We start from the raw sequence: 25,995 nt of genomic DNA, 5'->3' as shown, positions 1-25,995 counted from the left end.
GAAAAATTTTAATGGAAAATTCTCAAGACCAAAATAAGACAAAAATCAAGAATAGCAATTTGTTGATCGAGGTTTCGTTAAGAAGTTATTAACGAATTTTTTTCTTAAAAATGCGCAGAATGTCAGGGGTATGTCTATTCACCAAAAATGATTGTATTTTACCTCCGCAACCGAAAATAATTTTTCCGTGAATAATTTGAAATTGTTTAATTTAAATTTGTTAATAACTTTTTAACGAAGCCTCAATCAACAAATTGATAGTTTTGATTTTCGTCTTATTTTGGCCTCTAAATTCTCCTATTAAAATTTTTCCCAGGGATGCCCGAACACCCTGTATACTACACATTCTATAAAATAAATAAAATAAAAAACTGCTGTAGGTTTCTATTTAGATATCAGATTTAAAAATAGATTGAGAAATTTATTAAAAATCGAACTACATTCATTTCATTTGTAACAATTGTGCGTAGAATGCTACGACCAATTAAATAAATAGTTTCTTTGAAAATAGATCGTAAAGCTTACGGTTAAGAATTTCCTTCAGTTTCAACTGCTTCAATATTCATGAAACTTTCAATATATTAAACACCACTGGGCCGTTCAACGATTACCCTCGATAAACGCGACAGTCTGACTTTAACCTTACGTTTTTTTAGAAAATCAAAGGTAATTAGTACGACTCCGTCTCGCAATAAATTTTACAAATGTCTCTAATGTTATTTTCGTCCGTCGACGAGGAATCGATAATCATTATACCCGTTGCAATTATTATTTCTATACGTCGGTCACGCAATCCACGCTAGGATGGCTTTGAAAGCCGCAGATTGCACGAAACAGAGTTTCTAAGTAATTGATGAACGTTTTGTGGTAATAATTTGTACAACTGTTAATCGAATGAACGTTATCAGCTGGATGCGTTGAAACGTGCCAGAAACGAGATTGTTTGCCACAATGCGGTCATTCATCGGGGATCCGTTGACCGAATACCGCCACGTGCATTCATTCGGCCCTGGAGTCCGTGGAATTGACCACGGAGATTCAAATTATTAAGTATTTCTTATATTTTTGTGTATTTTTTATATTAAGTGCATTATGTAGCTTTTCATAATTAAAATTTCCCATAAATGCATACATCCGCAATCTAGTTATGAGGCATATTATTTAGACATTTAACAAATCAACTTTTACTATTTTTAAGTTGATTTACCATACGAGAATCATGCAATTTCCAACAGAAACTACATGCGTATGTACTTAACCCTTAAGTGAACTGTCAAATTATACAAATGGAAACAATGTAACAATGGAATTGTACAAATTGGTAAATGGAAATTAACTTTCCTTTAAAGCATTTAAAAAATAATGAGCTAATGGATGATTACTGAAATTTTCAAATAATTACATTGACATACATATATTAAACAATTATTAATTTAAACTTACGTAGGGTCCTAAGTATAAGTATTAGAACACGTCTGCTATATTCGTTCAAAATGACACATTTATTAATTACTGATTCCAACTTAATAGTAGTAAAGCAGAATTACCATTTTGGTACATGAAACAACGATAATAAATTACATCTAGGCAAAACCACATGATGGATTCGCTTATTTTAAATATTGGAGTTTGATTTTAAATACAAATAGTCAAACTATCGTAAAACTATCGTAAATTATATTGAGATTAACGAATATCTAATTCTACCAATCTATTAGAACCATATTTAGCATAAGTTTACACGATTACAACCAAAATACTGTGCTTAATATGTCACATAAAGTACCCTTTACTCTACTTTATTATATACACTAAAAGAATTTTGTTCTGCTTATTTAATAATGTTTATTCTAAACGTTATGCAGTAATAAACAAATAGAAAATAAATTGATCTGAAAAGAAAAATATGATAAGATCTTTATAGTAATAATATTAGTTGTAAGAAAGCCAAAGATGTCCTACTTTAATACAAGTATTAGTATAAGTAAATATACGATCCGATAGAAGAGTTTGACTGGCTTATTGACACCGTCTCTAACGTTCCTATTCTAACGAGTCTTTCCAAAGAGCTTTCGTACTCACGTTATTGGTGTGACAGAAGTTCAAACCCCGAAGTACTTGATAGATGTGTCTCTTGGATACTTCCCATCCCAGGCCACCTCCGAGGCGCTCCAATTCATCCAGCAAAGTATGGTCCAGGTACTCGAAGACGAGATAAAATCGTTTCCTTCGACGAAACACTTCGATCATGTTCACCAAATTCTCGTGACGTAGCTTCTGTAAAGACGATCCGATAACAGCACAAGTTCCGTTAACGTAAATCCTCGACGTACCTTCAACATCCTGATCTCGCGAAACGCCATTTTCCGCACCTGGAGGTCCTCCTCGGTTTCCAAAAACCTTTTAATAGCCACGAACTGACCAGTTTCTCGGTGTCTGCACTTCATCACCACTCCGTAGCTCCCTTCTCCCACGACCTCCATCATTTCGTATTTATCCATCTTTTCTTCTAGAGATGTACAGACGTGTCCCAAATAGATTATCGCGACGAGTTCCTCTGCGATGGCACAAGAACCGTCGATTTCTCTCCTTGGATACTCTTTCCTAGACAAGGACGCGCAATGCAAGGATCAGGCACGAGATCCTGACGAAACGGTTCGATTAAGTTCGATGCCCGCATAGTCGATGCCTTCGACGGCAACAAACGATCGGAAACACGAACGACGAGACGTTTCACTCCATCTGTAAATCGTTGGGAACCGATATTCGAACTATCCAAAACTTCGTGGAGTACGAAAAGAGCGGGAAAAATCCAAGGATGAGCTTGGAAGCACGATGGCTGATACCGTTTCGTTTCTTTTCGTTTCCTGAAATCGACGCGACCGCTTCCAGGCTAGAACTGTTTCGACGAGCAACCAGCGAGACCGTCATCGACGATTATCGATCAACCGGTAATTACATACACCGAGGATCGCTGCTAGTCGCCCATGCATGGCCGAACGGAGGACTGAATATTAAAAGAGGGTCGACGAGGGTGAGTCTCGGCGACGGATCGAGTTCGTGGGTGACACGAAGAGTCACGACCTACCACTACGACCAACGTCTGCCTCGACCGTCCTATATCTATAACTGCTCGTATTTTTAACGAACGCTTTTTCCGCGCTGCTAACAACGCGAACGATTATTCTCGACATCGATGAAACGCGAGGCTGACCAAACGTTGCGTTCGCAGCCTACCTGAGACTCGGAAACGCTTTTTCATCGAGACAAGAGCTATAGCTGGCACTCAAACCGATTGGCGCGCGATGGTCGGATGAACTTTCTGCCTCGTGAAAAATTTACGAGGGCGTCAAAATAGAAGACACGAGCGTTTCTTGGCTTGCTCCCTTGAACGCGTTTATTTCTAGATCGCGGACGCGATGTGTCAAGGTTCCGCTCGCTGGGTTCTCACCTCGGAAACGCGAGAAAAGAAAGCGCACAGTGACATCGACTTCGGGTCCTCGAACCAACCGATGAGCGATGTTTCGATGTTTATTTCGAAAAGAAACGGATAAACGCGCTCGCCTGTTCCGCGACCGGGAAAAGTTCGATGAGCGCATGCGCGGGGAATCGCGTACTCGACTCGCAACGGGACTGTTGGCTCCCACAAAGATCGCGAAGCCGATTATTTAGCAAATAGAAAAGAAATCAGCACTTATTTGCCAAGCCAATAATTTATTAACAATTCGAATATATAAACATAAAACGAGTTAACAGAAAATGTTCACTTCGGATATACATATAAACGGTTCAATTCGTACAAGTTCATGAAAATCTGAATCTTTTAAATCTTGAACTGAACATTCTCCGTTAACTCGTTTTATGTTTATATATTCGAATTGTTAACAAATTATTGTGTTGGCAAATAAATGTTGTTTTCTTTTCTATTTGCTGAATAATCGACTTGACGAACTTTGTGGGAACTTCTTTTGATATTTCTATTAGCTCTAGTGCTCCGATTGCATTTTCTAGAAAACTTTTAATTTGGAGAAAGTTTAATATATGGTTGTGTTCTTCGTCTTCTATATGTATACGTATTGGCTGGTTCAAGCATATCATCAATTTTGTTAAGGGTGAAGGCGGGGAATGAGGACCATTTTGATTTCTTGATGGTTTCTTCAGAGGATTTATGGAATTTATTCGTTGGTTTTAAATCTGGAGTCCTGAAATTTAAATTTCTTAATTTGACTGGTTTCGTGCTATCTTCCGATGTTGTGGATAACGGTCTCGGGATTCCTGTTTTCTTTACGTTCGAGTCTACTGTTTCTATTTCTCTCTGTTCGGTTGTCTTAGAGACCTCTTGTGTTTCTGGTTTTGGGCAGTCTATTGTATCTGAGTTTTTTATTTCTTTTGGACTTACCCAAATCTTGTTTTACAAAGTAGAGTAACTCTTTTATCACGTACGTACCAAACTTTAAAGGGTAAAACCACTGTAAAAATTATCTTACCCTTTAAATGAAAATATCTGGAAAACGAAGGTCCATTTTGAAGAAACCCTTTATAGTAGGTATAACTTGCACCTACTATCGTTGCAAAAGCGATTCTCACTGCCATAAGGTCCCCTTGTCAAGATCGCGAAGGGTTAATGGTGCACGCGTGTAGTTCGCCGTGGACACGGAGAAAGGTGAGAGGGAACTTGTTGGAGCAGAATTATCGTGGCTGAACTTTGCGTGTCGAGTTCCTTTCGGAGAGGCGAAAGGTCACCGCGCGGCCAAACTTGCCGAATGCCAGAAAGTTTTCGAAGGTCTTCTGGTTGCGGGCGCTTAAATGCCGCCCTTGTTCGGCCGGCCGCGTTGTTTCGCATTAATTACGACCACTGTTCCGCGATGCGGTCGAAAGAACAAAAGCTTTTCGAGAAATTAACGACCAGACGATGATACGAGGCTGAACGAATTAGCGGTTCACTAATGCAGCTAATGTCAAACCGCTGTGTGCGGGAATAAACCAATTGGAGATCCGACGAACAGGCTTGCGAAACATTCTTGCACGTACAATTTCGCTACGAAGTCACTTTCTTCATTAGTCTAAATCGCTAGAGTTACGAATATTAGGATTGTAGAAAAGAAATATAAATTCGTTAATCCACGTGTGTTTGTCTTTGTAGGTTATGGAGTAGAGTCGAAATTTCTCCCAATTTTCGTAAAAATGGTCTTCATCCTCCGAACCAGAACATCGAATATCCAACGACGACAAATGTTCCCTAAACTTTTCACGAAGTGAACGTTTCGAGGCAGGGAGTTGATATCGATGTGCCACGCGCGATGAATAATGAATTAACTTTCCGAAGCGTTCGTAGCGCACGATGAAAAAAAAACGAGGTCGAATATAACGCGCACCTTACGTCAAATTTACTCCGCCGGAAATTCTCAAATGCTTTGTGGACCCTCAATGCAGGAGACTCGCGTTCCGAGACCGGATTGAAGTCATCGTTCGAACATTAATGGGACGATTGAACGAAAGCTGGCTGAATATCGTGGTCGGTCGATATTCGGAATTTATTTATAAAAAGGGTTCGCTGACTCTTTTAATGTGCATACATACGAGCGGTTCACCAAAAAAAAAAAATAAAAAATATCGACAACGTGTAGTTTGGATATTGTACTATCGATCGATCGAAGCCTGTTGAACGAACCCCTGCTTCCTGTTTCGACGTTTTCGTCCCTAACAAGGGAAGGACACGAACTGTCCGACTTGGATTTTAACGTGTTTTTACAGAATGATAATAGAGTGATCCCTTTCACAGTATGTGAAATATTAAATGTAGATATTCGATACATTTTAAACTATAAATAATTAAAGTGTGACAATTACAAGTTCTTTATCGCCCCATCTATTCATAGGATGTCTGGTAAAATTAATTCGTAAATTTTTGTGTATATTATGAAACTTTTGAAACGATAGTAGGTACAAGTTATAGTACATACCTGATATAAAAAAAAAACCCTAATTCGTTTCTTTGCAATGGGCCTTCGTTTTCAAGATATTTTTATTTCAAGTTCTATGTACAATACGAACCTAGCAAGTGAATTAAAATAACTTCTCTTCGAAAGGGTGGTTCACTACAAATCTGTTCACTTCCTTCACATGGAGTTAATTGATTTGTTCTATGAACGGGTCAATTATAAGTTAGTATAACCCCATCTATTCACAGGATGTCTCGTGAAATTTAATATTAATTCAGTTCATAAGTATCGTTGTATTTTTCTATTAAACGAAAATGTGTATCGAGTATGTGTTTATTGATATTACAATGCTGTAGCAACTTGAAGAATTGGCGGCCTGGGTTGCACGACACTTACAAACAATTCAATCTGTTTCATAATATACACAAAAACTTACGAATTAACATTAAATTTGACCAGACATCCTATGGATAGATGGGCCGATAGAGAACTTATAATTGTCCCACTTGAATTATTTATATTTTAAAATGTATCGAATATCTACATTTAATATTTGACATACTGTGAAAGGGATCACTCTACTATTATTCTGCAAAAACACGTTAAAATCGAAGACGGACAACTGGTGTCTTTCCGTCGCGAGATAGGAAGAATGATTTAAAATCATTTTGAAACACGATCCTCTGCTTCTATTCGTCCGAGTCTGAAGTGGTCACAGTCGATGGTACGAGCAATGGACACGGGAGATAAAAATGATAATGAAAAGACACGAGATACAGGAGGATCGGGTGAGCGAAGAAGCTTCGACTCCAGGGCCTGAACGAAACGCGCTCGAGGCTGGTTCGCGGCAGGCTGCTCGGTGGATAGCAAGCACTGAAATAGCTGCACCACATGGCGGGGGTCTTTAACGTTGGCTAGATTTCTCTGTATGCGTTTTTACGTATCCGTGAGCCGGGAACACTGTCGCCGTTCAGACCGGAGGCAGACCCTCCGAAGAAACGCGACCGTCGAATCCGGGAAAGACGTTTTCACCGAGAGGCTACCCGACGATCCCTCGATCCCTCGCACGCTGGATTTTCGCGTGCACCGTGTGCTCCAACGGATACACGATGGACGAGGAGAAGAAGAGAAGATACGAATGAAAGATCGATCATCGGCTCTCAAGAAGGAAGTAGAGAAATCCGAGAGACGGTACAGGGAGTGCTGTTTATCTTGGAGATTCGCGAGGACGTTGGAGTTCGCTGGTACAAGAATACATCGTCGCGCTGCGAACATATCACGGCAAAATGAACATACACAAACGCGAATCCCAGCCAGTTCGCGTGTGAGAGTGTGTAAAATTGCTCGCGTTCGGTCGTGCTCTGTGCCGTGATCCCAGTAGAAGCCGCCGCTCGGCTAGACGGCAATTCGTTTCGCGAAAACCGAAAAATCGGTTCTTTATGTCTGCTTGGTTATAGTTCTTTGAGCAATAAGTTTCCAGGTATATCGGTGCTACGAGGCTCAGCGTTGTGTGCGGTGCACCGAAAAGTGTCGTGAGAATGCAACAATAGAAGAATCGTCCGGTCGAAAAATGTCACGGGACATCGAGGGAAGAGTCTCGGACGGGATGAATCGCCGGTGCAATCGGTGAAAGTTGGGAAAATATCACGCTCGACGGTCATAGATCCCCCAGGTATGGCTGCCTGTCATCCGAGACCGATGATCCAGCACCTGCAGCTGCAAGAGCCAACCCATGTGGGCCTTGGATCCGTGAACGGTATCGGTAGCCAAACTCAGAAGCCGCTTCAGCAGTCGCACTATTCACCCCACTTGCTCAACTGGGTGTATCTGGCGATCGCCGATCAGAATCATGCTCAGCCACCGGACCAGGTACTTAGACGAAACGCGCCTCCTCCAACCGTATTGGCCGTCGTTTAACTCTATGCCTTCGGACCGTGAGTCAGTCTGCACGTGTTCAGATGTGTCAGAGTTACCGACCGATTCCGTCATCAGTTTCTCACGCTGCCATTTTTTCTGTCGCGTGTTGCGCCGTTTCCAACACGTCAAGGGACGATAGAAATGCGTGCAACTCGAGAAACTGATTACCAAAATCGTACCCTAGGCAGAGTGGCGCGTTTAACGGGCGAATCGCCTGTTGTGACTTCAGAGCAAGCTTCTCCCGACGATCTGGAATAGCTTTCCGACGGCAGCGTCGCAAACCTATTTGCATCGGGGCGGTTTGAGTCCTTCCGGCGCGATAGGAGGCAATTTAGCGGACAGCATCGGCGATTTCGCGGACCATTTCACGGAACTGAGTCTGCTGGATCGAAAACCAACCAAAAGGCCGCCGCCCAGCTACCTTTGCCACCTGTGCTTCAAGAAGGGCCACTACATCAAGGACTGTCCGCAGGTGGTCTATTTTCGAATAAATTTTTACGCTTCTACGGCTTACTTACGATTGATACTCGAGAATCTTGATAACGTTGACAGCGTAACGTCCGATCGCGCTATTCGAAAAGGACTTTTCGACCTAGAGCAGCGTCTATTCCTCTTTTAGCCTGAAAGGAACGCGGTTATCGGCGCTCTTAAACGAAGAGCGTCGCTCGATGCAACGACGCGATACGTTGCTCAATTGAACGCTAATTGAGACAACAAACAGCATCTCTGGCGAGCATGACGTCACGCGTTGCTCGTCGGCTGGCGCAGTCGATGAGTTTGGCCCCGTTAACGCTCTGTGCACGCGCCTCTCTTTTTGGGGCTGACGCGATCAACCACAGATGTTATCATAAATGTGAAAGATCGGGGAATACGTACACTTATCGGTGAACGTTTACCTTCACGATATAGCAAGGTTGTAAATTTCTCAGGACACCGAAACAGATACATTATACCCTCATTAATGTTCGCGACGCGAACGTTATCAAGGGAGGTATGTTAAACATGATGTAGTTTATTATTGTTGTTTTCATATTCAAAAATGGTAATTTCGCATATTTTCTATAAGACATAAATAAATGGTACACGTGACACGGAACGTATTAATAACACATTTGCTAGAAATCATCAATCTATTCTTTCGTATAATATTTTTAATTGTTTCGCAACTTTTTAACGAGTTCAACATCTGGTCCTTCTTCTTATTGTTAAATTTCATTTTTCACGTTTTTAAGAAACTATGATTAGTCTTATGTATCAACATTTAATAACCAGCCTTGCAACATTTGCCCCGTCGATGCAGTTCCAGGAGTTGGTGGGATCACTTGGCGAACAATATCGAGGGAAAAAGTAACGAACATTAGAGAGAGACTACTGTACGCATCGACTACCAAAACAAGCAAAACGGCAAGATTGTAAAAAAAAATGTTTCACCCAGTGTCAATGTACCTACTTACTATGTACTTACGATAGGTAAAATCGATGTTCCGATGTCTGAAGCAGTTTACGACCTTGTTATATCGTGAAGGCTATAGTACCTTCAGAGAAAGAAGACCTGATCAACCAGGATCGTAATAAAACATGGGCAAAACGGGTACGTGTCTCCAAGGCCCTAAATAGTAATCTTTAAAATGAAACAAACTTAAAAAAGACTTTGTGTACACAGGGTGGCCTACAGACTACTAGTATATAAACAAAAATTTATAATTAAAAAATAAACACATAGTTTTATTCTTCTTTTCCTAAGGTACAAATGAAACATAGAAATTAGTGGTATAATGGTACCGAGAAAAAAATTGTTTCAGTTTAGATTGAATGAAAATGCCAAAATGTTCTTAGAACAACGTATCGAATATTCATTTTTATTTACTGAAACAATATCGCTTATGTTTTGGGTTTTCCAATAAGAACAACAGAACTTTCAATTCTCATTGCCGGCATATTTATTATTCGCTTGCTCGATAGTCCTTTATAAGAACATTTATGGGACGAAATAGAAAAATGATTAAATGACGGCTATAACTTCAAAAAACTCGTTAAAATAAAATATTATTAAAATATGGTAATTGATAGAAGCAAATGTTACATACTGTTAAGTTAGTCACTCAATGGAAAACAGATTTATGTTATAAAAGCAAACGGTGGACCAATTTGCTATTAAAACTTTCAATTATTTAATTTAAATAATCATTAAATGTTCCGTATCAAATACTTTTGTGAAACTATTTCTAGCACGTGTTTACAATAAATCTATTGTTAAATTAATTTCTAATTTTATTTTTTTGCGACCCATCATTTTAACATATGTGTATACAGGGTGTTCGGCTACCCCTAGGAAAAATTTTAATGAGAAATTCTAGAGGGCAAAATAAGACGAAAATCAAGAATATCAATTTCTCGGCTGAAGCTTCATTAAAAAGTTATTAAAAAATTAAATTAAAAAATTTCAAATCGTTCTGGAAAAATTATTTTTGGTGAGTACACATACCCCCGAAATCCAACGTACTTTCGAGAAAAAAATTCTTTACCGAAAATATATTGTGTGGCCACAAAATGTTTCCCCGAAAGTTCATGCGTATATCTAAAAAAAATCATAACTTCTAGACGAATTGAAGGATTTTAACGCTTAAAAATTCAAACAATCAAAAAATACATTCGATGTAAGGTCTATTTGCATACCTCGTCTGTGGTGAGAACTACTATCGCTTACATGCAGCTGTTCGCAAATTGCCGTTCTACGGTCGGAACTTGTAACGTTAATAACTTGTTAACGAAGCCTCCATGAAGAAATTGGTATTGTTGATTTTCGTCTTATTTTGGCCACTAGAATCTCCCATTAAAATTTTTCCCAAGAGTGGCCGAACATTTGGCCTGTACATTTCATTAGTTAAATGCCATAAATGTAAGCGTTCGAATACTCTCGCGTACATCCAAATAAAAACAATAAACACCGGATAATCTTTTGTAGTTTGAATTTTATTTTAATTAAAAGTTCTGTCGGCCGTATTGGAAAACCCGTTAGTTAGTTTTAAGCCCCAATGAATCTACATAGATGCGCCATTCAACGGGCATCCCGTATTTGTTCCGCCAACTACATACGCGCGCGTAATTTCAATTTCGAACAATCCTAACGCTAATTTCGCTTTCACCGGTTACGGATCGCGTCACAGTTTTCCTCCTCGAACACGCGCGAATCGAGCGTGTTGGGAGTTTCTTAAAATATGCGTATGAGTAACGCGGTAATTAGAACGTTTCCGTGAAAGCGTGTATTCCGATTCCAGGCGCGGCCAAAGGGCGAGGGCCTGACACCGTACCAAGGGAAAAAACGATGCTTCGGGGAATACAAGTGTCCCAAGTGCAAGCGCAAGTGGATGTCGGGCAACAGCTGGGCGAATATGGGCCAGGAATGCATCAAGTGTCACATAAACGTCTATCCGCACAAACAGGTGAATACGCCTTTGCGTTCCGTGTTGCGTAATCTCCGACATCGTCGGGACACACCTGTTGCTCGTCTCGTGGGGTCCGGTTATCCGAACGTTCTTCGATTCCTCGTCGTTGGTATCCGAATGACAAAAACGTCCCGACCCGTGGACCGCTTCGAAATATCACGCAAACCGGCGAAAGCTAATTATAGTCGCATAATCGCGCTCGCGTTGATCGGTGCCCGGTGCGCAGAAAATACCCGGCCCGTTTCGCGGTCATATCGTCCCGAGACAAAAATTCCCTTGCCCGACTCTTTTCTTCCTCGCGTCGGAACATCCGTGTGCGTCGCAGATCTTCACCGACGTGTATTTTTAGTCGACAGTGGAAAACTGTCAAAATATTGTTTTGACCAAAAAACTATGTCGGAAGTTTCAGTAAGAAATAATAGATGTTGCAACTCACAGTTGTTTGATGAAGTGATTTTTAGCTACTGCGCCAAATCTTGGATAACTGCGAGAAACACGTAACCAAAGTCTCGCGGTTATAAAAGCATGGTTAATTTTCAGTTCTCAGTACCTATCTTGCCAAAGGACAACAAACGAGGAATAACACGATGTGAAACTTATTTATTTTTTATTCTTTGTTAATGGGACCTTTACTAATATATTTCTGAGACTTTTCTGATTAAAACAAGACCAAACACGATATATCTTGGATCATATTTGCTTATACTCTGTTAAAAGTAGGTTAAAAACAAATTATATCGTGTTTGATATCATTAAAAGAAAAACAGAAATAAAAAAGTTTCATCCTTGCATCATCTACTATACAGGGTGTTCGGCCACCTCTGGGAAAAATTTTAATAGAAAATTCTAGAAGCCAAAATAAGACGAAAATCAAGAATACCAATTTCTTGATGGAGGCTTCGTTAAAAAGTTATTACCAATTAAATTCAAACATTTCAAATCATTCTGGAAAAATTATTTTCGGTTGCAGGGAATCGATTACAATCATTTTTGGTCAATAGACATAACACCGAAATCTTGCGTATTTTCGAGAAAAAAATTCGAGTAAGTGCTGAAAGTTTTGGATGAAAAAACAAACTTTCGAATCGTCTTGGAAAAATTATTTTTAGTTGCAAGGGTCAATTGCAAGCATTTTTGGTCAACAGACATACCCCCGAAATCCTACTCAGTTTCGAGAAAAAAATTCCTTACCGAAAATCTAATTTCTGGCCAGAAATGTCTGCCCAAATTTTCATGCGAATCTTCAAAACGTCATAACTTCTGAACGGATTGGACGATTTTAATGTTTAAAAAAGCAAACTACGCGTATTTTGATAGAGGATCTGTACAAATCGCAAAAATATTGGAAAAGTTGGTCCTTGACTCCGCAAAATGAGAAAAACCCCATAAAAATGGTCCAATTTTCAAACAGCCATAACTCCTACAATTGTGAATATATTTCAATGAAACTTTTTTCCGAAGTAGTGCTCATGGATACCTACAAAAAAGTATTAGACCACTTTTCTGTAGGGTGTCAAACAAAATTACTAAAAATGAAAAACGAATTTTGAAGAAAAATCGACAGGGGGTAGGTGCCTAAATTTTTCGACGAAAAAAAAAATTTTTAATTAATTCTGAAAAAATTATTTTCGATTGCGGGGGTTAATTACAATCATTTTTGGTGAATAGACATACCCCCGAAATCCTACCCACTTTCTAGAAAAAAATTCGAGGTGTGAAATTTTTCGACGGAAAAAAAAAATTTCAAATCGTTTTGGAAAAATTATTTTCGGTTGCGGGAGTCAATTACAATAATTTTTGGTCAATAGACATACCCCCGAAATCTTGCGCATTTTCGAGAAAAAAATTCTGTACGGGCGGAACTTTAAACGTTAATAACTCTTTAACGAAGCCTCCATCAAGAAATTGGTATTCTTGATTTTCGTCTTATTTTGGCTTTTAGAATCCCCCATTAAAATTTTTCCCAGGGGTGGCCGAACACCCTGTATACATATACATAGTACTATACATATGTACATATGTATATTGTCTCGGCGATACTCGAGCCCAGATCAGATTACACTGCGCGATCCACTCGACGTTTAGCTTCTTTGATGTGTCAAGGGGAGTCCCTCCCTTTCAGTAGTAGGGATGAAAACGACCACAATTATTCAAGCATTGCTGCATTTCACTGTTTAAATTGACGTTGGGAGACACGTACGGTCAAGAACCCAATTTCTGATCATTTCATATTATAAACAATATATTAGTTTTTTGTAATAAGTCCTATCCTTTAAATCTATCTGTAGACTTCGTGAAGCCCCCACGTTTCTTCTTGACCACTCGATTTACGCTGTTCGACTAATAAAGAAAACAACGCGTGTGCTAGAAATAGATCTATATATATGGTTTATACTAAAACCAATCAGATCTTCAATTTTTTCAGGTGTCAACTTTGCATCTCTAGACAATAAGCACAGCCCTGCTTGAATAATATTAACACAACCATCTATTTCATCCATCACTCTAACGTTCACACACAATTTTGTTACTTAATCGCGAACCATTTCAAAGAAAAATTAATCAAATGAAAATAATTTTTCGAGCTTGTGTCCTGCGCTTAAAAATTTTGAAACAAAATTGTCCTGTATCGAATCTATTACTAGGAACTAAATGTTGTACCCACCAACATTAATTTCTCTTTTCTTTCTTTTTCAATATTACACAAATAATGCATGCGTTCCAGTTGTACGATACTGATTTATACACGTGTACTATAATTACTGCAGTATTGAAAAAAAAGATGAGTAACATTTTATTCGAATGACAGATGGCTTAATTATAATTTACTTTTCTTCTACAATAGTTTCTTTATTCTTAGCACTATTTATGGCAAAAAAGAAAAAACTATGATTATTTAACAGAGCACGCTAATAGTGGATGAAATGCTATGAAACAATAGCAATAGAAAGAAAACAAAGCCAGGATCTCCCGCTACTTTATGGTTTTATGTACATTTCGTCAATAGATAGAACTACACGAATACTTTTTTCTCGTCGATTTTCACATTTCGTTTGAAATTTTATTTTTCTCTACTGTACTTTTATATGTATAAGTTAATTCTCTAATTTCCTGTGTGCCTGCTATGTATAACCAACCAGTCTTCCGTACACAAAATTATTATCGTTTAAACGTATTGCAATGTATGGATACTTTTAGCGGTGATTGTACGTTTTATTATACATCATAGTATTGTAGCACTGTTATTAACGTTTGTACTATTGTCTCTGCACTTACATTCTACAAAGATTTAATATCTACGGCAAAGAAATTCGTCATGGTAAGTATTTTATTTTACGATATACATATACGACTACAGGTAACAATATATAATAAATTCAACAAATACGTAACGTAACGATAAGTAGAAAGTGGATGTTTATAAAAAATATATAATAAATAATAAATTAATTAAATTTAAAAGATACATTGCATACAAATATATATAGAAACATAATGAATAAATAAATAAAAACGGATACCCCATCTCGTTCGTTTCGATGCTTTGTTTACCCAGTAGCTGCAGGTAAAAAAGTAACCAAGATTTATTCGCAAACGATACATGCAATTCCTCGAATTGTATTTACTAAGAATATATGCATATAACAAGTATTATGAAAAAAATGTTAACGATATTTAAAAAAATATTTTAAAAACTATTATTGAACCTATATGTCGTACAAATATTACTTTCATGCCGAGATAAAGATAGTTTAAAAATTTCATTCATCTTTAGGTAGCCATAAAATTGTTTCTACTTCATATTTTTCCATAGATTCTGTTTCTCTATTTCCTTGGCAGTCTGTGATGCACAAGTTTTTAACTTCTCCCTGTTCATAATAAATTCGCGACAGGACAATTTCACTTGAAATTTTCTCAGCGCCGACTATTATACAAAATTCTTCGAATACTACTCAAAGACTTCAAACGCCTGTTATTGTTATTACGAATAAAATTACAATAGAAATATAGGAAATATGAGAAAACTAATTGGTTTGGAAGAAACATTTGTAATTACATTTGCAAAATGTGAATTAATATAAATAATAAGTTATCCGAAATCTTATACAAATACGTAAATTATCATTTTTCATAAAATCTCTTTTATTGGTTCAATTATGCTCCTTGCTGTAATTGTCTTAATTTTGATTCGATGTTCAACACTTGTATTTAAATAAGAATTTGACCCATCTCTAGTTGAAAAAGTATATGTCTGTTTTACACGCCGCAAAAAACGCAACATGAAAAACACTCGTCTGACAAAGAGAACGCAGGACCTTCTGATCACCGATTTTAATGAGACTCTGTACACTGGTAGATTTCGTCCACCTGTTTATGAAGCTATAACACCGTAAAGACAGAGATTCAATAGATTTTCAGGTATTTATAATTAATATTTCATTATTGTATTAAAACACAGTTTAGTTACATTTACATTAGTATATTTTTATTTATCTATTTAAATTAATTAAACCTTACATGTGAAAATGCATTTTAACTTTTACATAAAATGACTGTATTTAGTACATAAAAAAAATAATTTTACTTACTAGAATTCTATAAATGAAAAATTCAGAACTTGTCACTACGTAGAGAAATTGAAAATTTAACATGAAAAAGTACATTTGGTTACATAATTCTACAGGTATGCAAAAAATAAGCCATTCGCCAACCACGTCTGAAAACAAAGAAAAGCGCAGTGCAAAAAAATTAATTACGACATGAAATAAAAGAAATATATAAATGAAAAAGCAAGAGAAGCAGAAATAAGAAAAAAAACATTTTGTACATCTTATAAATGCGTTCTCATGGCATGCATATTTGTCAGCGAGCCAGTCAGATTGTACTATAGGTATGCTATTTTTATATACATGTACTGATAAGTAAACTACGGATTCTTTGAATTTATAGAAAACTTATTGTTAGATGTTGCCTAAAAAATTCAGTACGTATAGAATTTTCAAAAACCATATAATCTACAGTTTAGTGATAAGTTTTAAATTTTTCTGTCTATAATGAGTAACATTCCTTTATGTAATAAATACAATTATTTTATGAAAAACGGTACTAGCGTAGAATGCTAGGTGCTTTTTCTCCACATCATCTTGGTAACTTGGTCAACTTGAAACGTTGTAATTAAACTATATTTTAACATAACGATGAAACATTAATTAATCTAAAAAACTATTGAGTTCCTGTCATTATGATATCTTCATAAACAAGAGGACGAGATCTACCAGTATACAAAGTTTCATTAAAAATAGGTAACTCAATTATCTTGCGTTCTCGTAAAGCTTAAACGAGGCACTAAAGCTCGCGTTCTACGCAATCTTAACTTCCGATCGTGTGTTTTTCAGAGACCTCTGGAAAAACCGGATGGCCTGGACGTGTCCGATCAGAGCAAGGTCCATCCGCAACACCTCTGCGAGAAATGCAAGACCCTGGGTTATTATTGCCGAAGAGACCAGTAAGAGTTTAAGCTAGTAGCTTCGGAGCCAGCGTTAAATCGACGATACCTTGAAAACGAATTCTCGTTCTTCGAAATGGGAATCGTGGTCGAGCGCGTTGATCTGTGATAAACTCGCACGGATGAATAAATATAATCGTCGACGCGACCGAAGCCATCGACGAGCAAGAGAAACATTATATTTTCTATACAATGATCTGCAGATTCGTTGTTAACGAACGACGATCCTTGAGATTCGCTAGTTCGGTTCTTGATACGCGTTCAAACGTACTGTTTACTTGTCAAACTACGGACCGGAATACACGTCAGTAGTCAGGGACGCGCTAAAACGATTACGGCTCTACGAGCTAATTATAGTTGCTCTCGGTCTAGGGGAACACGGCAGCTTATGCGCGCGCGCGTCCTGTTTGCATGATCCAGGTACAATTTATAACGAGATTAATGTAAATGCGCGCCACAGAGCTTGCGTGGAAATAACGACATCCAGTGTACTTTGTCAGTTATGCCTGACAAAGTACGTCGACATCCCTGTTGACGTCACGTTTCAATTTGCTTCTACAAGTTGAATCCTTTAGTGCGACGTCTGTGTTTTGTCCACTAAAATTGTGTACATTGAGGAATCTAAGAGATATGAATGCCTTTTCTCGTACATCGGGCGTACAGCTTGTAACAATTTCCTTTTTCCACGAGTCTAAAACGAAAATGCAAAATAACATCTGTTAATTTTCATTTAAGATTGTCCGATAAATGAAAAGAAAAGGGTACTTGAAATGGTTGTTCCTTGTAAATGCGGATACCATGCGTCGCCGAGTTCTCGTTTGCAGTTACGAAATCACTACAAATCCATGATCATCCTATATATTTCTTGCGTATGTATGTACAAAGTGACGTCGATAAAACGCGACCGCGAGATCGTACAGGCGTCGCAACGCGCAAAAGAATTGTCGGGTCATCTAAACCTAGGCGATCACCGGGATGTCACGTATTTATATATTGTATATGGGGGGAGAGAGAGAGAGAGATCGACCCTCTGCTCGTAAATTGCATTGTATGTACATATATGGGGTGTAACATAATATGTGGAAACAATAAAATAAGTTCGTATAAACATATGTCCAATATCGTCTTGTTTTCGATAACTCGGAAGCGACGTTTGCGTTCCAGTAATACTTCCCGGTATACTAATTACAGTGGAAACTCGATAATCGCAAGAAAACGAATCTCAAATGTCGTGCGAATAAATATTGACTCAAAACACTCGTGCAATTATCGAGGTGACCAACCAAGTTAAAAAAGGAGTCCTACTTATTATGACATATACCCACTACCTGTGACCCATGTACATATACGTATACCATGCGATTCAATAAAAGCATTGCAAACCATTACCTCAGAAACCAATGAAGATATCGACTTCATAGCTTTTACCAAACTGAATAAAATGAAACAACGGGCGATCGAAGAAAAGAAAATCAAGTATTGCACTTGAAAAGATTAGCCTCCCTGGACTATTCAATACTAAAACGAAAATGAAGTTGGTATCTTGTTTGGTTTCTGAGAAAACAACTTGCAGCAACGCTTTATTTGAACCGCATGGTATACGGATATATTTTACATATACGTATATATTAATAATAATATCGATTACATTGTAATATATTATTATCAATATATTGCCATGCTTAAATATACATAAAGCCGAAAATCCATTTACTATTATGTCTACTGATTTTTCTCTTCCAGTTGGAACCAAACTTGGTAATATCTTTTCCACGGACAAAGGAATTCGTGCTCCATACAAATATTTATATCATACAATATACATGACGAATGTACAGTGGTCAAGGATTAGTCACGGCGAATAGTCGATCCGCCGCGGGATCCTCGCTAAAATACGCCGCAGAATTAAACATCGTCGCCGCCGTAGAATCTACAGTTGTCGTCTGCAAAGAAAATATTCCGATTATTATTCGCCTTTTCGTGTATTAAAATTAACGGTAATTGTATGATACAAACTAACGAAAAGAAAATAAACGGAGGGAATTGTGCTAAATCGATGCATCGTGGAAATAGAACGTCTCGCAAATTAACGCGCAGCGCAACAAAGCGAAATGAAAAACAATGTTCCTCGTCTGGAACCTCTTCAGCCGTAGGAAACGGAACTCGGAATACTAGAGATACGAAGAACCGAAAGAAAATGTGTAAATTCGAAACGTCGCCTTTTACCTTGGATCGTTGCTACAATTTTCTGACCTCCATCTAATTTACGAGTTCAATGTATCTCTGGTATCGATTATACGTTTTTTCCTTTTTTTGTTACTACACTCTCCGATAGCCAAGTTTGTTCGGCACAGGGCTATAAGAGGTCAGAACATCTAGAACCGAAATGAGCGTACAAACGCAAAGATAATCAAAAAATCGAAATGAAAAAATGATCAAAGCTGCCAGAATATACGATGAGGATCGATCAGCAACCCGATAGGCTCCTGCTAGAATGCAGGACATTGATTCACCTCAGACGAGTTCGCGCGATGCGAGGAGTTGATCGTTCCAACGTCTTGCGGTTCCCGCTTATACGGTAAATACTGTACAGAGTGTTGCTGTTGTTTCCATTCTTCGTAATTGATCAAGACGTCGTGCTCTTGCTCGTTGTTCTGACTAATCTTTGGTAATCGTTCGAAATCATCTTCGTCCGTTGACATTCGCTTCTGCTCTAAATATTCGATACTCGTGTGACGGATGGATTGACAAACGTCGAACACTTGTTGCGCGGCTGGTTGCACCGCAACTGGACTAGAAACGCTCGGTGGCTGCTGATTCACCAGCGTGATCACCCGTTGCGATTCTTTCATCTCGAATGACAAGGGCGCCAAAGGTATCGAGATCGACACGGGATTGTTCGTTGGGCTAGAACTTGGAGTTTCCGTCACGGATACAGGTTTCGTCTCTTCTTCTTGGCACGGCGGATGTTCCGTTTCACTGGCTGGCACGCTTACCGGCTGCAGCGCCAGGGACCCGGAAAACGACGTTTGCTGTTGCTGCTGCTCGACCAAGCTGATAACTTGCGAAGTTTGCGGCGTCTGTAACGGTATCGGGGGTGGTAGTGGCTCAGAGAACAGTTCAGCCTTCAAATCGGGCAAGAAACTGTCGATAGTTCTCCAGGTAGGTGCCCACAAATTCGAGTTCGGAGCCAACACATTGGCGGAAGACATCACCAATAGCATGTTCTTCAACGACTCGGGTATCGCTTCAAAGAGGAGCTCGCTGTTGTCCGCGTGCATGTAAGCCCGTAACAAGTCTAGAACGGTGAGCCAGAGTGGCAAGAATCCGGGAAGAGTAAGCAGTGGGTTCAAGTGATGAAGGAACACTTTGGATAGTAACATCGCTGCTCTGACCCTTGTTTCCTCTACGCCGATAGGATCGTTCGATGCTATCGGTCCCAGAAGTTGAGCCAGCAGAGGGAAAAGCACCTGCTCCAAGCACTGAGACCATTCCACCGCCGACAACTGAGTTAAATCGTGGGCGAGCAAAGTGCTTTGAAGATACGTTATGGCTGCGGTACGAACTGGTCGGCGAGCATCGCAGCACAATCTCGCTATGCCTTGCAACAAAGGCCTCCATACCTGCGACCACAGAGAGACTCCTTCCATGGCGTTACCCTCTTCTGCCCACCATCGAAACACTTGAGCAGTTCTGGTATGCAGTGTGTGCATCAGATCCAACAACTGAATGGAACTCTGCTGGTAACCGGCGGCTTCCTTCGTCGTATTACACACTCTGCTCCTCTTTCCCGTGCTCTGGAGAACCGCTTCGGCAAAGGTCCTCACGCAACGAATGCACAGCTCGAAATTAAATGGAGTGACATGCGCTACGTCTCTGACTAGAAACGTTAAGCTTTCGCAACATTTAGCAAGAGCAGCAGGGTCGTGCGGTAGCAAGTCGCGATCCAGAACGATTGTATCGGCGGCAACCGGCAGAGGGGCCTCCGTTCCAGTAGGAGACATTAGCGCCCACTCTGGCACGGGACTGATGGGTCTAGGGTCCAACACCGACGTTCTAGAATTGCTGACCTCGTCTAGGACTGTGTTCGACTGCTTCGGTGACAACGCACCAGCTCCGGCACACTCTAACAAACTGAACACCACTCGCCAATCCTCTGTGCTGTGAATATTAGCAGCACCGGTTTTCAGCAATTCGAATAAACCGTACGCAATTTGACGCGCGAGGGGTGCGGCGGTCGCAGACGGCAAATGAGTCAACGGTAATAGTGGAAGCAGAACAGTCCATGCGCATTCTTCTCCTCGCAACAATCGGATTGCTAGCCTCAGCATTCCAACGGCCACCCTTTCAAGAAGATAAGGATGATTCTCTCGCGCGGCTGTTGTCAACAGTGCGTCCAGGTGCGGCTGCACTATCGGCCAAATACAAGTCACTCTGTCGCGATTCTGAATGGTTACTTCTAGCAGTAACTCCAATAGGAACACCGACACGTCTTCGTCCTTAGTGTTGGAGAACACTAAAGCACCGATAAGAGAGCGGAGAGATTCAACTTGCAAGAATTTGCTTTCCTCGATGATCTGTTTCAGATTGCAGTTGGCTACAAACTCGATGACTCTTTTTCTTGCAGTTGCCTCCGCGGGATGAGACATACGCGAAGTATCCAGAGCTATGTACGAATATAAACTGGAGAATATTCCTTGATCTACCGGTGGTGATTTCGGCGTAGTTGGTTCCCGAAGCAAAGATACCTTCCCTGATGGATCTATAAAATCTTCTCCCTCGACGAGGCTCTTTGGTAACAGCCTTGCCTTGTACAATGATTGCAGAGAATCGACAATGTTCTTCCATGATGCTCTTATCGCGTCTCCGTGCATGCGAGAGATTTTGAAAAGAGTACGCGCGGCTAGCTGACACTTGCTGCTACGACCAAGATGCAGAACCACTCGTTCAGGTTCGGCGCCAGTCGCAAGACCCGTGAATTTGCATAAACTGACCACGAGCGTGTCCAAATCACTGCTCATACCATAATGAGCGCTAATTGAGGCGCAACTGAAACGTTAGAAGAAAGACACCCTTGATAATCATTCGATAAAATTGTTTAAATTTAGATCTGATAAGGCTCAACAAACCGAAGAAATGTATCCGCGACTCGACGTTGTAAAGTTTTATCGGGCGCTTTGTCGTATGCTCTACAAAGTGCGCTAATAATAGGGGCCCATGCCTGCTCAGCCAATTCCTTGTCTATAAATTCACCAGCATTTCCAATTTTTAAATAGAAAGTCTCAGGCCCGGCACCTCTACGCAATAATACTTTCCATAAGTAATTGTCTTTCACCAAACCAGTTTGTTCAGCTGGCATTACAATTTCTTCATTCCTAATAATAATAATTATATTATTCAGTTAGTTATGAAACCGAGCGTTGAAGCTGCTAATAAATGGTAGGTAATAAAAGAGTCATACTTAATAGAAGTATAGATTTCATCGAGCATCTCTTGATCGAAATCAGCACCACCGTTAACCTTTTTTAAATTCCTTTTAAACTCATCTGCAGTCATCGGATTATTCTGTCGTTTTACGTTGTAATTATGTTGATCAACGTTCAACATAATTACGGCGTATGCCAAGGTAAACGCTGCATCGGCTGAAGTAAACGGCTTGCCATTACTATCCTGAGAAAAGAAACGGCAATCTTTACGTTTATTCTCGTAGCGTCGTCATATTATATAAATTGCCGTTGAAACGGAATAACAAACTCACGTGCCAATGTTCCGCAAACTTTTCGAGCAACAAAGAGATAAGTGGCGCTTCGCCAGGAAGCCTGAAAGATTCTAGATAAAGTCGTAGTGCTTGATCAACTCGTGTATTTCTCAAATCGAAATTATGAACAAAACAATTCAGAATGTTTTTATTTTCCTTTTTGCTAATGTATTCCCCGATAGCTTTCTTGTCGAGTCCAGGATTTTCCTTTAAAAACTTTGCTACTTTCTCTGGATCAGGATTACCTGGGCTACCACCCAGAAGATTGTGTTCCGTAAGCTTGGATATTCCTTCTCGTGGATTTTCATTGAATTTTTCCGTTCCAAGGACCAACCACTAAGTTTCAAAAATTCATATAATCATTGCACTCTCCATGCTACATAAAAAAGAAACATTGTAATGGTTGAAACGTACTCGCTTGTTTGCCTTTATAGCAAGCAATTCTTCTCGTGTCGGAAGATTCGGCGAAGCACTATGCCGCGAAGGTTTGCATAACTCTTTGTAACCTTTACACCTGATTTCCATTCCAGAAATCAACATAATTATGGCATCCAATGAAATAAATTGCATATTGTACATATTGCCCATCAATGCAGAAGCGTTCTAACAAATATTAAAGACAAGACTGGAGTTGAATGAAATTCTTGTACTATATGTATATTACAAAAAGCAATATACCTTCGACAGAAGCTTCATTAATTCTTCGTACAAATTAGTTGAATACAAACCGCAATCATAATTTATATATAGTTCCGCGGGTAATCCAGGTATTCGCCACAATCTTACAATGGCCTCTACAATTAATTAAAATAAAGTTTACATGATAATTGAACCCTTACATATGGAATTTAATAATATTTTACATCGTGAAAAATTCATACCAAGCGCTAATTCCCGCTGATCGTATGATATTCTATTGGAGTCTGAATCTACTATTTCCATTAATTTTCTTATGTAATGCTCCATTTGGAATTTTAAATGTTCTCTTTGCGATTCAAATAATAAAAACGATACTTGCAAATCTGCCGCAAGAATCGATAATCGATCTGTGCCAAGAAGCTAAGAAATATCATTGCAATTATATTATGTTTTTAAAAAAAATGTCAAAAAGGCAAACATCTTAATTCCGTTCTCTTACCAAGATAAGATTTCTACAAAGATCATCTTTGACGAGTGCAAGCAACGACGGAAAATTGGAAAGAGCATCTGCAGCAATTTCTAATGCTACTTGCAATAAATTGAGCCCGAGATGCATCACAACTTCGTTATTTTGTTTCTCAAGAGGGCTACACAAAGAGATAAGGGATCGAAATAATTCACGAATGCATAGAGCACCGTATGGTGCTAATTGCTGGAGCGGCATGAAACGAACTCCTTGAGCATTCACGTATTCTTCAACTTGCTCTGATTCTTTAACTGTGGACGTCTTGTATCCACTACTTATACTTTCGTCTATTGACAAATCTTCTACACTTCCTGTTGGGGACGTTATTAAATCTATACTTTTTTCATCGCCAACAGATTGATTTTCTACAAAAATAATACAAACGATATAATTATTAAATTTATTTAAAATGCAGTTGTTATAATTACCTTGATTTTCTTGTTTAATTGGAGGTGTTTCTTTAATTTGATTTTGTTCGTCTGCCTCTTCTTTTTCAATGCTTTTACTTTCTGACTGTGAAATCTGTTCTTTTTCTGTCAAGGTATTTGTATTTTTCTCAGATTCATTGTTGTTTTCTTTGCATTCCATTGTATCGGTTTCATCTTGTATTTTCTTTTGTGCATCCAATTCACTTTCCTGTTTGGTGCTTTCACTTTTCTCATTTAAATCTTTTTTATTATAATCTTTAGTATCACTCTTTTCCTCCTCTGTTTTTTCAATGGTTCCTTGATCCAACGAACCCTGCATATCAACTATATTTCCTACAGGAGAGACAGTTGGTGTTGGCAAATTATCTGTTTTAACCCTATCAACAGAACTTAGAAGTGGAGCTTCCATTTCGTCTAAATCATTTAGATTTGGTTTTGCCTTTTGCTTGAAATGATTCTTATTTCTTTTGTTTTTACTACGAGTACTTTCCATACTGTCTGTTCTCATTTTCTGCAAAAATAAAATATGTACTAAAAGAATCGATACAATTAGTAGATCTGATAACTTACTTTCATATTTAATAGAACTCTTGTATCATCTGCAAATTGTGGTAATCGAGTGAAAAGATGTTGCACCATGTCTCTTAAACAATGCTCGGCTGTTCTTCTCAATAATTCTACAAACGTATATATATATATATATATATATATATATGTTACAGATATTAAAAAAGAAATTTAAGTATATTTTTAGAATCCTTACCACTAAGACGTGTCTCAAAACATATCCTGAAACAGCTCGTCATAATTTCATAACTGCTTTCGTTTGAAAGGTAATCTCCTGCTGGTGATAACATGAGGGCTCTCAGAACTTGGAGTATTCTCATTAAAACAACTCCATCTCCTGATGCATCAGTTCCAACAAATCTTGCATGTGTAACAGCATCCGCAACAGCCTCTACACATTGTGCTATCACAGGATGATCATGATCTATAGCAATTGTATTATCGTGTTATCGAGTATCCCCAATAAACTATTAACTTTTACAATATAGTCCATACCGATGAGACCATAAGATATCATTTTATTAACTGCAGATAACGCGAGACTAGTAACAGGGCCTGTTGTTTCTTCGGATCTTATGATTTCTAGAAATGGAGCTAAAAATACTCCTGGTTCTAACTGAGACAAATCTTTAGCTTCGTTCAGTGCTTCTTTCAAGGTAGTTAAACTTTTTATAAGAGCATCCTGATCATCATCCTTAAATTATTAAATAAATTGTAATTATTACAAACAATGGAATCACCTTCAAATTAAAAAATATGTAACAATAGAGATACGTAATAATCACGTAAAATAACATTATCAGCCTTCTAAAATGTTACCATACTGTTTCTTGCAACTTGTTTGATCTGACAAGCGATCAAAATAAAACCACGTGATGACAATACATATTATGCAATTAAAACTCGATACGAACGTAATTATTTGTTTTTTCTTCATAATGAAAACAAGCCTTCCATCGTTGAAGAAAGGCTATTGACAATACGTTCTAACCTGGTAGGAATGTGATGACCATCGTGCACCTCGTCTCATAGCTGTCACTAGGAGGCAGACTTCGCTCTCAACGACGTACAGACCACCCCCCGGACAAGCCATTTTCGCAATCCTGCTCATCTTTCTCGCGTTATTCGTTTTTACACCATTTTCATTCCAAAGAAACCTTACAAACAATTCGATAATCCGTAACGTCAAGTGTCAAGAGAACACTTCCAACACGATAGTCACTAACTTGTTACTTTAAGGAGGTGTTTAACAACTGACCAAGCTTT

At 38.8% G+C, this 25,995-nt stretch overlaps 3 protein-coding genes across 4 annotated transcripts in view; 1 reads left to right on the top strand and 2 right to left on the bottom strand.

Moving 5' to 3' along the window:
* LOC143345076 (cyclin-dependent kinase-like 4) overlaps positions 1-11,794 on the bottom strand; it is a 16,297-nt gene extending 4,503 nt beyond the window's left edge. Inside the window, exons 1-3 of the mRNA XM_076771841.1 lie at positions 11,742-11,794; positions 2,334-2,604; positions 2,083-2,277 (exon numbers count right to left, since the gene is read on the bottom strand). Coding sequence (XP_076627956.1) covers positions 2,083-2,277; positions 2,334-2,501 — 363 coding nt within the window. The 5' untranslated portion in view covers positions 2,502-2,604; positions 11,742-11,794. The remainder of the gene's footprint in view (positions 1-2,082; positions 2,278-2,333; positions 2,605-11,741) is intronic.
* LOC143345077 (zinc finger CCHC domain-containing protein 24) lies at positions 6,894-17,923 on the top strand. The gene is made up of 4 exons (XM_076771843.1): positions 6,894-7,811; positions 8,089-8,331; positions 11,138-11,302; positions 16,702-17,923. The coding sequence occupies exons 1-4, from the start codon at positions 7,617-7,619 to the stop codon at positions 16,813-16,815; spliced, it is 717 nt and encodes a 238-aa protein (XP_076627958.1). The 5' UTR covers positions 6,894-7,616; the 3' UTR covers positions 16,816-17,923.
* Garz (Sec7 domain-containing protein garz) lies at positions 15,339-25,995 on the bottom strand. 2 transcript variants are annotated; one of them, XM_076771840.1, is made up of 14 exons: positions 25,721-25,994; positions 25,225-25,423; positions 24,926-25,153; positions 24,733-24,839; positions 24,163-24,673; positions 23,708-24,099; positions 23,451-23,628; positions 23,248-23,363; positions 22,984-23,172; positions 22,570-22,905; positions 22,273-22,481; positions 21,941-22,186; positions 19,325-21,860; positions 15,339-18,754 (listed from the first exon to the last, which is right to left on the bottom strand). In XM_076771840.1, exons 1-14 carry the CDS (start codon positions 25,838-25,840, stop codon positions 18,653-18,655), a joined length of 5,469 nt encoding a protein of 1,822 aa, XP_076627955.1. In that variant the 5' UTR covers positions 25,841-25,994; the 3' UTR covers positions 15,339-18,652. The 2 variants fall into 2 exon arrangements, with proteins under 2 accessions (XP_076627955.1, XP_076627954.1); XM_076771839.1 differs by having other exon boundaries at positions 23,708-24,673; positions 25,721-25,995.

The sequence above is a fragment of the Colletes latitarsis genome, chromosome 8, assembly GCF_051014445.1.
Source record: "Colletes latitarsis isolate SP2378_abdomen chromosome 8, iyColLati1, whole genome shotgun sequence".
NCBI lineage: Eukaryota > Metazoa > Arthropoda > Insecta > Hymenoptera > Colletidae > Colletes > Colletes latitarsis.
Note: the sequence above shows the minus strand (reverse complement) of the source record. Positions and strands in the feature narration are given on the sequence as shown.

Excerpts from the sequence above, each read along its gene's own strand:
- LOC143345077 (XM_076771843.1), top strand. The coding sequence starts at position 7,617 with ATGGCTGCCTGTCATCCGAGACCGATGATCCAGCACCTGCAGCTGCAA. Across the intron at positions 8,332-11,137 it reads ACATCAAGGACTGTCCGCAG|GCGCGGCCAAAGGGCGAGGG; the intron begins GTGGTCTATTTT and ends TTCCGATTCCAG. Across the intron at positions 11,303-16,701 it reads ACGTCTATCCGCACAAACAG|AGACCTCTGGAAAAACCGGA; the intron begins GTGAATACGCCT and ends TGTGTTTTTCAG.
- Garz (XM_076771839.1), bottom strand. The coding sequence starts at position 25,840 with ATGAGCAGGATTGCGAAAATGGCTTGTCCGGGGGGTGGTCTGTACGTC. Across the intron at positions 23,364-23,450 it reads TCAGCGGGAATTAGCGCTTG|AGGCCATTGTAAGATTGTGG; the intron begins GTATGAATTTTT and ends AATTAATTGTAG. Across the intron at positions 22,906-22,983 it reads CTATAAAGGCAAACAAGCGA|TGGTTGGTCCTTGGAACGGA; the intron begins GTACGTTTCAAC and ends TTTGAAACTTAG.